General features: G+C 39.8%; 1 protein-coding gene across 11 annotated transcripts in view; it reads right to left on the bottom strand.

Moving 5' to 3' along the window:
- Positions 1 to 2042: 2042 nt before the first annotated feature.
- Positions 2043 to 12397, bottom strand: part of Lrrc7 (leucine rich repeat containing 7) — a 505524-nt gene continuing 495169 nt past the window's right edge. For 6 of the 11 annotated variants that reach the window (XM_029475017.2, XM_029475018.2, XM_085835365.1 and 3 more), the window contains 2 exons: positions 11255 to 11345; positions 2044 to 2480 (listed from right to left, as the gene is read on the bottom strand). In XM_029475017.2, the coding sequence (XP_029330877.1) occupies positions 2308 to 2480; positions 11255 to 11345 (264 nt within the window). In that variant the 3' untranslated portion in view covers positions 2044 to 2307. Of the gene's footprint in view, positions 11346 to 12397 lie in introns of all 11 variants that reach the window. The other 5 variants (XM_029475027.2, XM_085835366.1, XM_029475025.2 and 2 more) reach the window with 3 other exon arrangements.

Genomic DNA, 12397 nt, shown 5'->3' with positions numbered 1-12397 from the left:
TTAATGCACAGATATGCTAAGTCACTCTAGGTCTTCACCTTCAAAGGTAGCTGTATGGTCACACCTGAATGTGTCGGGGGTGGGACTCTAGTTTGAACCTCAAGGAAGTAAAACAAGCAAGCAAGCAAGCAAACAAACAAAAGCCCCTGTTCTCCTTGCCATTGTAATACGGTAGCAGGAGAGACTTTATATGGGAACTTGGGGAGTTATCACTTCTTAGCAGCTAATATGGATAAGGCAGCTGAAATAGTCACTAGGACCAAACACTAATAATCTCAGCTGCTTATGAGGTACCCACAAGGTGTTTACAGGAAACCTAGTACCAGGAAATCTGTTGGTTTTTTTTTTTCTTTTTACTTTTCATCCAATTTTATTATCTAAGGTGCAGTTTAAATTGCATTTCTTGTTGGCCTCTCGGGGTCTTATTTTCTGTACAGACACAGTACCTCAAGGACATAGGTTGAAGCAATAGCCATGAGAAGCCCTATTTCTACATTCTCTCTGGCTTTGTTCCTTGATGGTAGCCTCCCTAAAGGACTAAATTAAAAGGAATGGCAAGCCAGGCCTAATAACTCATCCTGGATGATACTGCCTCCTCTGTCTCCAAAGACTTGTCCTTTCTGGACAATAAACATAGGTGAGAAGCAAGAGCTGGCCTTCTAGAATGTTCTGTATCCACAGTGTGAATCAGTAAAGCTGAAAGGAATCCTTTGCTGCTGTGTGGGAGTGAGGGAGATCATGAGTATGTGGTCTCTGCTCTCACATTTCTTGAAGACAGCAGCTTGTAGACTTAAGCATCTATCTCCCCACTTGATTGTTTCTTGACAGGGCTTAGTTGTATATTTAACTGTTGCCACAGTAAAACTTTGAACATATGCCTCTTTCAATTTAATTTAATTTAATTTAATTGCAAGAGCAACCAAAAAAGGAAAGGCTTAAAAAATCATTACATTTTTTTTTAGGTCTTAATACCACAGACTAGAACTCTGGAAACAGTCCCATCAGCACTTCTGTATGGGTTGGGTGTAGCTCAGGGGTGGGGCATCCACATGCTCCACAGGCACAAACTCCTAGGTAGAATGCCTAGAAACAACAGTCCCTGAACTACATATATTCAAACTACAGGTCTGGAAGCACATAAATAAACAACAATAAATAAATAAATAAATAAATAAATAAATAAAGCCTGTACAGTGGTATAGGTGAACATGTTGGGGTATTTATTAAAGTAATTTTAAAAAAGAATGCCGAAGTCATGATTTCTTATTTTTGAGCTATTTACGACGACCCAGGGCTGTAGATCCAGAGGTCCAGATTTTGAAGAGATGCGTGAAAATTAAAAAAAAAAGGAATACTAATACCAAAACGGACAGAGGTGTGTGTTTGTGTGTGTATGTGTAGTTGGTGGGGGGTTGGTCCCTACATTTGACTTGTGTTGGGAGGCAGGCACAGAGATGTGCAGGTTGGGCAACAGTATCTGTAACTGTATGCTTGCTGGAGTCTCTCTTGGTCTGAAGGAATCTTTGAGATCCTATCAAGTGCAAAATACTTATTGCCAAGTTGAATGTTCCCACCATAAGGCTGTGCAAATGTGTTTGCCAGCTAGTTTAAAACATGAGGAACACTGGGTCAAGATAGGTGACTGGGAACAGGTTACATAGAGCTTGGGAGAAGCTGGGACCTGTCAGCTGCCTGATGATTTTCTCATGAATCAAATTATGCTATAACAAACACCAAAATAAATAAATAAATTAATTAATTAACTAATATGAAAGAAAGAAACAAAGAAAGAGAGAAGGAAGGAAAGAAAGAAAGAAAGAAAGAAAGAAAGAAAGAAAGAAAGAAAGAAAGAAAGAAAGAAAGAAGGAAAGAAAGGAAGGAAGAAAAGGAAGGAAGGAAGGAAGGAAGGAAGGAAGGAAGGAAGGAAGGAAGGAAGGAAGGAAGGAAGGAAGAAAAAAAAACCAGTTTCTCTGATCATGGTCACTCATCTATTGTAGAATGTGACACAAACTGGGACAGGGTTAGGGAAGGTGTCAGAGACCACTTAAGTTAGTGCCAGTTTTTCTTGCAGTCTTCTCTTTCTACACTGAAGGATAACTCCACTAACCAACATGAATAACTCTAATATTCTGAACAGCTAAAAACACAGTCCTGAGCACTTCATACTGCAGAGTAGAAAAGGGTGTTGGCTTTGCATCAGAGCTGGCAGGCTAGAAAGCAAGAGCCTTAATCTTGAAGAGCTTGGTGATCTCAGGACAAGGGGGAATGTGCTAACTGAGAGACTATTCCAGGAACAGAACACTAAGATTAATAAAAAACAAGCAAAAAATACTTCAATGGTTTGTACCAAAATTTGAGTGGCAGTACAGTACCAGAGCCACAAGGAAGATTCGGCAGTGCTGTGGAACACAGAAGAGCATCTGGGCAGCCTCTCAGCATTGTTCCAAGGTTCTTCCCAGTTCTCATTCTCTTGCTTAGTTCTACAACCAAAAATTTTAGGAGTACATGAAAGTCGGAAAGGAGGATAATGATGAAATAGAGAAGAAAGCAAGTTAAAAGTCAAACGTTTTCCAAAAGAAGAGACCAGTGGTTGGCACTGTTGTGTTTGCTGGCAGGTAACACTGCTCAAGTCCAGGGTGGCTGGGGGATGCTTAGCCTCCTAAAAGAAGCAGAAGTTCACCTGGTGAGCCTTCCTGGTATCATAAAACCAGCAGGCTTGATTGAGGTCACAGCGATTAGTCCCAGCCCCTTAAAGAGGCTGACTAGAATCTGCTCAGAGCTCACTATAGGAGCTGGTGACCTGGTGGCCAGAAGAAAGCAGCTTCCTTTGGAGAATAACACTGGGATTTAAAGTTTTAGTAAGCTTCAGGGAAGAACATTCTGTCATCTGTTTACTTTTGCTGAAAGAGGAGAAGATTAAGTGTTGGCAGAGGGGAGTCTGAAGCTCAACCGGGGATGGTTCTGATGGGATCAGCAAGGGGAAAGCTTGCTGAGGTTATAGTGAAGACATCCTTAGCTTAGATGTGGCTTCCTCCATCAGGACCCAGCCATCAGAGGCCCTGAAATTCTAAATATCTCAGAACCACAGTGCACCACGAAGGCAGCCAAATAGTCTGTGCTTGCAATATGTGGATCTTCTGATTGAAAGAGGCTGGGGATGGGTTTACTGTAGGCCTTTCTTGAAACCCAATTCTCACTTTATGCGATGCTTTTTAAAAAAAAATTCTCTATGCAATAAACTCCATTTAGGATAGGCTAATTACTTGTACACATGAATAAAGTGAAAAGTGAGTTTACAGAGGAGTTACTACCAGATGTCAGCCAGAAATGTACATTCAGGCAGGACCTTGATTAGTATTTCATTAAGAGAGGCCATTCAGGTAAACTTGATTCCTGATGCTTAACTTTTGGAGAGATTTTACAAAGTAAATAATGATGATTTTAAAGCAAATATATTGCCACATCAACTGAAGGGAATTGCGGATTAAATAAGGGAGATCAGCACAAAGTATTTGGAAGACTCAAGAAAGCTACGAAACTGGAGCATGTGCTTGATGAACAGTTTAGAAAGATCGGAATCACAGCACACTGTGGTCCAAGGGTGAGAGAGAGAGAGAGAGAGAGAGAGAGAGAGAGAGAGAGAGAGACAGTGACAGTCTGAAAAGTTGATTCAACCTGAACATTTTAGTACAGAAAGGTATAGAATCCACTGGCATCATTTAATCTTAGAGCACAATTATAATCTTTAATAAAGAGTGTAAAAAGGGCTATTACTAACAACTCCATCAGCTACAAGAACAGGCTGGGAAGATTTGTCTCAACTCTTACATCAAATCTATGAAGATTCTCTCCACCTAGTGGTGACTCTTTGTAACTACATGCTCCCTTAAAAAAAAAAGTTTTGTGGGCATGTTCAAATGATTGTAAGGATAGCATGTATCTCAGAACCCTAAAAGAAGGAAATTTTGGTGGAAAAGCAACAGTAATTTGGCGCTTCCTCAGTTTTATTAGTGGATGGTGGTAACACAAAGGTAAGACAGGCCTCCTTACTGGGGAATTCAGGTGGTATGTTGTATCTCAGTAAAACGCTCTGTTGACTATGGGTACCTCATTTCTCCTCTGAATTTCTCATGTTCTTTTATGATGTTCTTGTCTCTTCTCCCCACCTTCATATTGTAAAGACAATTTAAGCCAACAACCTCCCTAGTCATATTATACAGACAAATGGATCTTTACATTAAATGAGTCTGAAGTCAGCCTTGACCACATACAGTCTTCAATAGACACCTCAATGGGGCTTGAGGACTATGTCCAAGATGGGGTCCAGGGCTTGGTGGTCTCTAAGACACTTAAAACCACAGCTTTGTGAGATCCACACCATCCTTCATGTCTCTAGGACATTTCTGACAGCATGGCTTCTCCCCAGAAGAAAGTTCTGTGCTAATTAAAAGGATATAAAGACAATGTTTTCAAACGGAACAATTGTTCTGTTGTCAAAAGTTTTGGGCAGTTCTGGCATCTTTAGAACACGTAAAAAGGAAATGAACAGCACAGGGTTCTGAAAGTCTGAGAAGAAATGGCAAGGAGACGGGGGAAGTCAGCTTAGAGGATGCCTCCACCCCCAGCAAAAATGAGAATAGTGAATCTAAGGTTCACCACTTAAGGATATACAGATTGAATATCAGTCACCCATTCAAGTCAATATTTGTTAAATATGTCACTTACTCTGCTTGTGGCACTAAGGCTGAGGGATTGGTGTGTTCTGGTTGCCGTTCAGAAGACTTGTAAATGCTTCCTGTTTTTTTCTGTCTGTCTCTCTGTCTCTCTGTCTCTCTGTCTCTGTCTCTCTGTCTCTGTCTCTCTCTCTTTCTCTCTCTCTCTTATAACACAAGCAGCCAGGGGCTCAGGCAGAGTGAAGGCTACACCATGTCCGTGGTACCGACACACAGTTTTCCCATTAAGATTAAGAAAGCCTTCGTGCTCACTGAGGCAGGACCCTGAAGGCCAAGCATGATTGGTAACTTGGAAAGGAGTCTGGGAGAGGAAGCCTGCTAGGGGAACCAATGTGTACCAAGGTGGTGAATCACTGGGACACACAGAAGTAAAAGAACACCTAGTCTGTGTGTTCTTTTCAAAGAAAAGATACAAGCTGGTACTATAATCAGAGGCCTCAGCTCTCCTGAAGGAAAACAGTTTGATTTGTGAATATGTGCAATCCAGTGGCATAAACAGGCTGTGACAGTGTTCTTAAACCCACAGGGAAATACACAGGCAAAAATGTTGTTCTCTGTTTACTGCCTTTCTTTTTTGATTGATGAATTAATTGATAAAAGACAGGGTCTCACTATATGGCTCTGACTGTCCTGGAACTTACTATGTATACCAGGTTGGCCTTGAGCTCATAGATAGTCACTAGCTCTTGCCTCCTGAGTTCTGATTAAAGGTGTACAACCCTACACTGGGATGTTTACTGCCTTTCTGCGTGGCCGGTTCTAACATTGGACTCTGAAAGTGTGCTCTAGAGGCGGTGGGTACAGGAAAGACCTTCTCTTGTGCCTGTGTCTGTTATGATTTTATCATCTACTAATGCAAGAGCATGGAGCTGAACACTAGGCCAGATTGAGGGACAACTGTCTTCATGACAACCCTTCCTCCAAAATCCAAGAGATTCTTGGTTCTATTTCCCTTGTCCAGCCATGATCCGTTTGTCAAAAGTCTTTTTAAGTCCCAACAAATGCTTTAAATGCTCTATCAGTGGCCCTAGGACCCAGTAGGAAGAAATATATATAGAGAGAGCTCCAATTGAAGTACTGTTCCAATCCAGACAGAGTTGATGCCATCAGCCCTGGCATGGGGTAAGGGCAGAGACAGAGGACTCACCATACCTGCCTCATTTTGTCTGCAGCTTCTCTTTCCTCTCAGCTATGATGTTTTGTGCAGAGGAGAGACTGTGCTGTGTCCCCAACAGGCCTGATGCATAGAGGTGCCCAGCAGATAATTGTCATAAAATTTATAATCACTGCACTTTGTTTTTGTGGCAGTCTGCAAAGTCCTGTCTCTTGATGCCTTGACTATAACATATCTTACATTACTGAGATCAGCTACCCTATTGTGAAGGAGTTTGCTGTTGAAAACAATATTATGTGAGATAGTTTTCTTGAGGTGAGAGATGCCTGCCTATCTGTACAACTATATGCTCATTGTTTTATTTTAAAATAGGGGATGGGGATCAACACTACAAATAATACACTTGTTTAAAATGAAAGAACAAACTTTCAAAGGGAAGGAAATTTGAATGATTCTTTTAAACCCCTTTTCCATATCCATTCATATAAACAAATGATACTAGCTTAAACGATAAAACAAGAGCCCTTTTTTTAAATAAAGGAGGGAAAATTATGCTAGATTTGTAAATTTATGTGCTGGGGACTGGCCTACTGCTTCGGCCTTGGCCAGGTCTACATAGGATTTTAGCATTTTCTACATAAATGCTGCCTGAAATTTCCCAATATTTAATTTTTTATGGTGCTACCATGAACCAAGTTGTGCCAAAATAAGACTGTATCTTGAAATTTTGGAAGAAAGGGCTATACCCCACATCTCTTGGCTGCTTGTACATGTTGGGTCCAGGTCTGTCATTTAAAAAAAAATTTCCCTACTTAGGGTGATGTCAAAGAATCCACCTGCAGAACCCAGGGAGTCAAGGTGTCCCTAAAGTTGAAACTATATCTCCTTATTTCCCCCCAAAAATCAACTCCTAGGAAAAATCAAGACAATCATAGAGTGAAAAAGCAAAGGGACCCACATTCCTTTGTTTTCACTGTTGGTTTTAAAGTAAAATCTTGAAGTGTTTTTTCCTCTTCATTCTTTCAAAACTCTTGAATGCTTTAGGGTGGAAGGCAGGTGCTTCTGTCCTCACAGGAGAGTGTTTGTGGATAATTTTTCTCACAGTGTTAAAGGTTGGGAAGACTACTAGGTACCCCGATATGCATAAAAGCAGCTCAGAGAAAGTCTCCCAGTATGGCAAAAACCTAACACTGAGAATGGAGAGGCAACAGTGAAAATAAGCAAAGATGTGGAAAGGTGGCTTCGTTAAGGCACCGCCACCCTCACACATCTTTGTACATGAGCTGTTTGCTGCTGTCAGCAACATGGTAAGTACTGACCCTTCCCTAGGAGAGTTGCTCTCAAGCTGGGGCAGAAGCTCCCAGTTGATATTCTGGGCCTTCTGGCAGCTAGAGTTCTGGAGGCTTGTCTCAGTGGGCTGGACACAACACTCACCTCCACTGGACAGCAAGGGTGGGTAGGGCATGAGTCTACAGAAAGACAACAGCTCTGAGAGGAGACTAGCTTTGCATGCTAGACGCAGAAATGTCTCCAGATGCGTCATAACAGAGATGGAAACACAGTTGTGTCTGCCTTAGTCTTGTACATGGGTGTTGTGGGAAACTCACTGAATCTTTTTGACTAAAATGGAGCCATACAGATGTGCAGGAGAGTCAACATTCATATTTCTTGTAACATTGTCTATGTGTGTTCCACAGAGCACACCCAATTTCCCTTAGCCCACATTCTATTTGATTGACATAGCATGTTTTCAGGGGAAGCCAGGCTAATGCTCCAAATAAGGGAAGAGTGCCTCTCCTAGGTTTGCTAGAAAAAAAGTTTATGAAAGTAGTCTTAAATCTAGAAAATTCACCAAAGTCCTAACTGGGTCAAGAAGTTACACCCATGAGACAGATGTGGCTACATCACTGACTGGCATTTGAGTATTTGGTTAAGCTGTGGAAAGATGAACATTTCTGCCGCAGGGTTTTCCCTGACCCTTCAACCTGGGTGTCTGTACTAAACAGCCATCTTAGCTGACTGGACTTCATTATTTTCCTAACTTGTTACTTTTTGCTGATCTAGTGTCCAGGGAATCTGTGGGTGGGTTGCCATTTCATGGATTAGTCAAGCATGTTATGAATGGTTCAAATAGCAGTCTGATACCAATATGAATTTTGATCTGATTAGGTCATATTCTTTCTCTCCATAGAAATGTATTCACTGGAATAAACATACTAGATCTTCCTGCCAGTGAGAAGCAGAAAATGATGATGACAACTCAGACCCAGTGTGAAGAAGAACTGAGAAGAACACTGTTTTCCAAACATTAAACTGTGGTGAGCACTCTAGACAGGTTTGAGGACTAAAAACTAAGAGTTTCTGGGTTTTTCCATCTAATATTTTGGAAAATTCAGAAACTTTTCTCTTGATATTTGAATATGTAAATCAAACTTCTTTGTCATTATTCTAACTTCTATCCTCTCTCTTTGCCTCACACACATTGTAAGAAATAGCCCAATCCCACTTTTAAGGAGAGAGTGGCAGCAATATTTTGTTTGCATGGACTCATCTCTGAACACAAGGCAGTGTTAGTCCACATCCCTGATGCAGAGGTCTTGTCTATGGAGGCAGCATTCCAAGGCAAAGCCTAGACAATTCTAAGGGACAGGCACAGTTTCACAAGCTTCAAGTCAGCACGACATGTGTTTTGAGGGTCTGTGTTGCCTGGCAGTCAAGAGTCACCTAAGCAAAGTGTTTATGACAAAATACTGTCTGCCTTGTTACTCATTTTAAAAAAATGCCCCTTTATGACTATCTATCTTGCAACCCCCACAGATGTTGACTACTAATTGTCAGTATTTGTTCTTTCTACCACTTAATGTCTCCAACCTACTCCATATTGCCCTATTGATCCATGTCTATAAGCAGCTTCCTTAGCAGGAAGATCGAGGACCTATCAAGAGGTAGAAATTTTATGATGCCATTGGGGACTTCTTTGTTGACTTTTCTTTTTCTTTCTTTCCTTTTTACAGCATACTCTTGACTTCTATGTTTGATGTTAACATGAACTGGATTTTAGTTTCAGGCAGCAAATTAGTTACTCAAAAACAAAATGTCAAATATCTCTAGATCAACAAATTATTGGCTCGGGTAGCCTTTAAAATCAACGAGAAGCCCCCAACAACTGATTAGTGATTCCATTGAGTTAACCTAAAACAGAAAATGTCCCTCTGTGTGACCATCTATCTACCTATCAGTGTGTAGCATTGACTATATCCACACTTTCCCAAGAGGACAGCAAGCCCTCTTTTTCCTTTCTTCATGGCTGGACCTCAGAGAAGGAAGTGTCAAAGCAAGGCCTCATGCAATGCAATCTATCAAGGAGGGAGCTTCATCCTCTCAGCTGAAGGCCTCAGGAGCATTTGATGCTCTGACACAAGAAATTTCCTGGGGAGCCCTCCATCTGGCTGCCTCCTGCCTCTCTTGTAGAAGGCTGTGTAGCCTTGATGGCTGCTTTCTGAGTGTTGCAAGCTACCACACTGTTCTGAGCTTGTCTTGCTTCTCTTAACTAAGGTTGAGCCCAGAACATCTGTTATGGTGATGTGCTGTGAGTTTTTGACACAGAAAATTAGGCTTTGAAAAACACTTCTCATTAAATGCTCTCAATATATTAAAATACACATGATGGCCGCTTCTGTGTAAAAAGGTCAATCTAGAATCAGCAGCTAATTGTCCAAGTCTATAAGACTACGGTATTGTGTCACCCTGGCATAAATCAAGACCAGAGCTAGTGCACTGCTTGGTAAATGAAGTAACATTTTTCTCCGACAAAGTCTATGCCAAAAAAACCACTGTACTTCTAATAAGTGGCACTCATTTTAATAGATCCTACAAAAATACAGTATTTTCAATGTCCTCATAAAACAAACTTACAAATATTATCCTCAGAGCTCTGGTGACATCCACATGTGATTTTATTGTAAAATTCTATAGAATATTTAAACACTACTATATGAAATAAATTTATTGTATAAAAAGTGATGTAGGTATATGAGGGAGTTTATACAACCAATTATGGAAAGTTGATCTAAAATTTCAAATTAATATTTTAATCAAATTGATGACTAATATAAAAAGAAATATTTTAAAGGATTGTAAAACAAATTTTGAATTTTTTCAAAGGAAAACAGATTGTAAAAGTGCATTAACTAGGCTGTTTTCACTCTCTAGTATGATTGAATTCATGGTTATGTTCCTTAAAACTTTTTATTTGGAGAAAAAACATTTTGTCTATTTCTGTCCACAAAAAAAAAAAACCAACAGGAATTTAATGATATCAGTAGACCACAGCTCTGAGAAATTATATCTGAAGTTTCATATTTCAATACCAAAGTTTTGAAACCACTATAGCGTTCCAACAAATCTTTCTCTATAATAAATGTTATCAATTCCCAAAATTCATTTAAAATGATTTAAAGGTAACAAATTAATTAAGTCAGCACACAGATAAGTTCCACATTTACAGTAAAGGAATCACAGGGGCCACAGTTTATAGCCAACATAACCCGAGGAAACAGAACATTAAAGCATTAAGCCTTTCCCGCCACCCATCGCTCACTGCATGTGGTTTTGATGAAGAGACTGACTCGCAGCCACCTGTGGTCTGTCTCTGAAGTCAGCTTGTGTCCTCTTAATTAGCTAAAGGCATTGAACAGATTTACCTTCTCCGGTTTTTTTTTTTTACTCAGGTCCCAGAGATTAATGGATAATTTATGAATCATTTCACTCTACTATGAGAATTTAGCAAATGGCTATGGAACCAAATATAAATACTTTATACTTTATGTACAGTTGCTTCCATAAGGCGTAATCATGTAATTTTTATTGAAAAAGATTCAATATAGTAAAGTCTTATTTTAAGATATATTTTCTTTCTCAATCCAAGATGTTTACGAAAATATCGTTTTTCTATATTCTTTTTTGTATATATGCCAACATATACCTTGTGCTAGAAATACTTTATGGGGATTACAACTCTTTATATACAATTTTTGAGGCAGTATTTCTGATGGAGAGCAGAATTTGTAAAGAGCTTGTGTGTGCTTCCGTGCTCCGAAATTATAGGAAATCCACTTTGAGAAGACAACTTATTTGATTAAAAAACAAAAACAGAAATAAAACTGCACCAATGCACAGCCAGAGGCTGCCGCTGGAACTGATACAGAACTGCGCGCAAACGCCATGTTTATAAGTAACATTTTTCAGGGTGGAAGGCTAACATACACTATTATACACCTGGCACTGATGTTTGCCATTGGTCCAGCAACTGGCAAAATTTGTTTCTATGTATAAATTTATTTTTAAACATTAGCTCTGGCCTGACATATCTTCACTATTTATAAAAACATTTAGACAGTGAGCTCACGTTGAATAACTAGGTCTACTGTGTTCTGGAAGCTCTTCAGTAGTAAAACAGCCTTTTCATGTTCCATATGCACAAAACTGTGTCCATTTGCCTAAAAACACAAGAATGAAACAGGTCAGTCAATGCAAACAGTTTACCCCCTCTGCACCACTGTAATTACAGGGCTCCAAGGAGCACAGCAACAAGATGATAAGATCCAGAGTGAAGTGGCTTCCTTGCTTGTGTGTGATCATAATGTCCTACTGAGTCAGATCAGTCAGATGTACTGACAACACAGCAGTTCTACTGCATTGTTCTGGGTTTTGTCATTGGGGTTTTGCTGTGTTAGAGATAGAAGTCAGGTCCTGATACATGCTGGGCAAGCCCTCTGCAGCAGAGCCATGCCCCAACCTTGTGGCTCCCATTTGTTTGTATGAGTTCCTAGTTGAGGTGGCACTTAGTTGACACTATTACTGGCATAAACTCACTAGTATATTTTTAAAATGATTTTTATTTTCATGTACGTATATCCATCTTTGTGAATACATATCATATGTATGTGGGAGCCTGTGGAGGCCAAAAGAGGGCATTGGACCCCTGGAAATGGTGTTATAGGTGGTTAGGCGCTGCTTGGTATGGGTGATAGGAACCAAACTCAGGTTCTTTGTAAGAGCTGTAAGGCTCTTAACCACTGAGCTGTCTCTTCAGCTCTAAGTCAGACATTTTAATTTTGCAAAATGTAAGTGAACACTTATGGCACTATTTAATCTTATTTTGACCTAATGAAAAATAGTTGATTTATATATTATTTAAATTAAAATAGTCTATTAATAAATGCTAATGTTTGCATTATTTGCACATTGGTTTTTAACACAGTTCAATGAATCCATGTTTTAGGACTAAAGTCCAGCGACATTAGTCACAGAGAAAGCCTGCAGTATTCTAGCTAAGGGTCATCCGGCAAGACATCAAACTTCATTTAAAATGTAATTAGTCTGTTGGAATTCCAGCTGGTTACTGCTGTCACAAAATGTATATTTTTCTCTCTAACAAGTGTTTATGGTCCTTGGCTTTCTTTATACTGAATAGCAAATTGTACTACTTGAATTATTTTCATTCTGAATTTAGGGGGAGGTAGGTCCATATGCCTCCGAGGATTAAGAC

Source organism: Mus caroli, unplaced genomic scaffold, assembly GCF_978045245.1.
Source record: "Mus caroli unplaced genomic scaffold, Mus_caroli_1 scaffold_3, whole genome shotgun sequence".
NCBI classification, from domain to species: Eukaryota; Metazoa; Chordata; class Mammalia; order Rodentia; family Muridae; genus Mus; species Mus caroli.
Note: the sequence above shows the minus strand (reverse complement) of the source record. Positions and strands in the feature narration are given on the sequence as shown.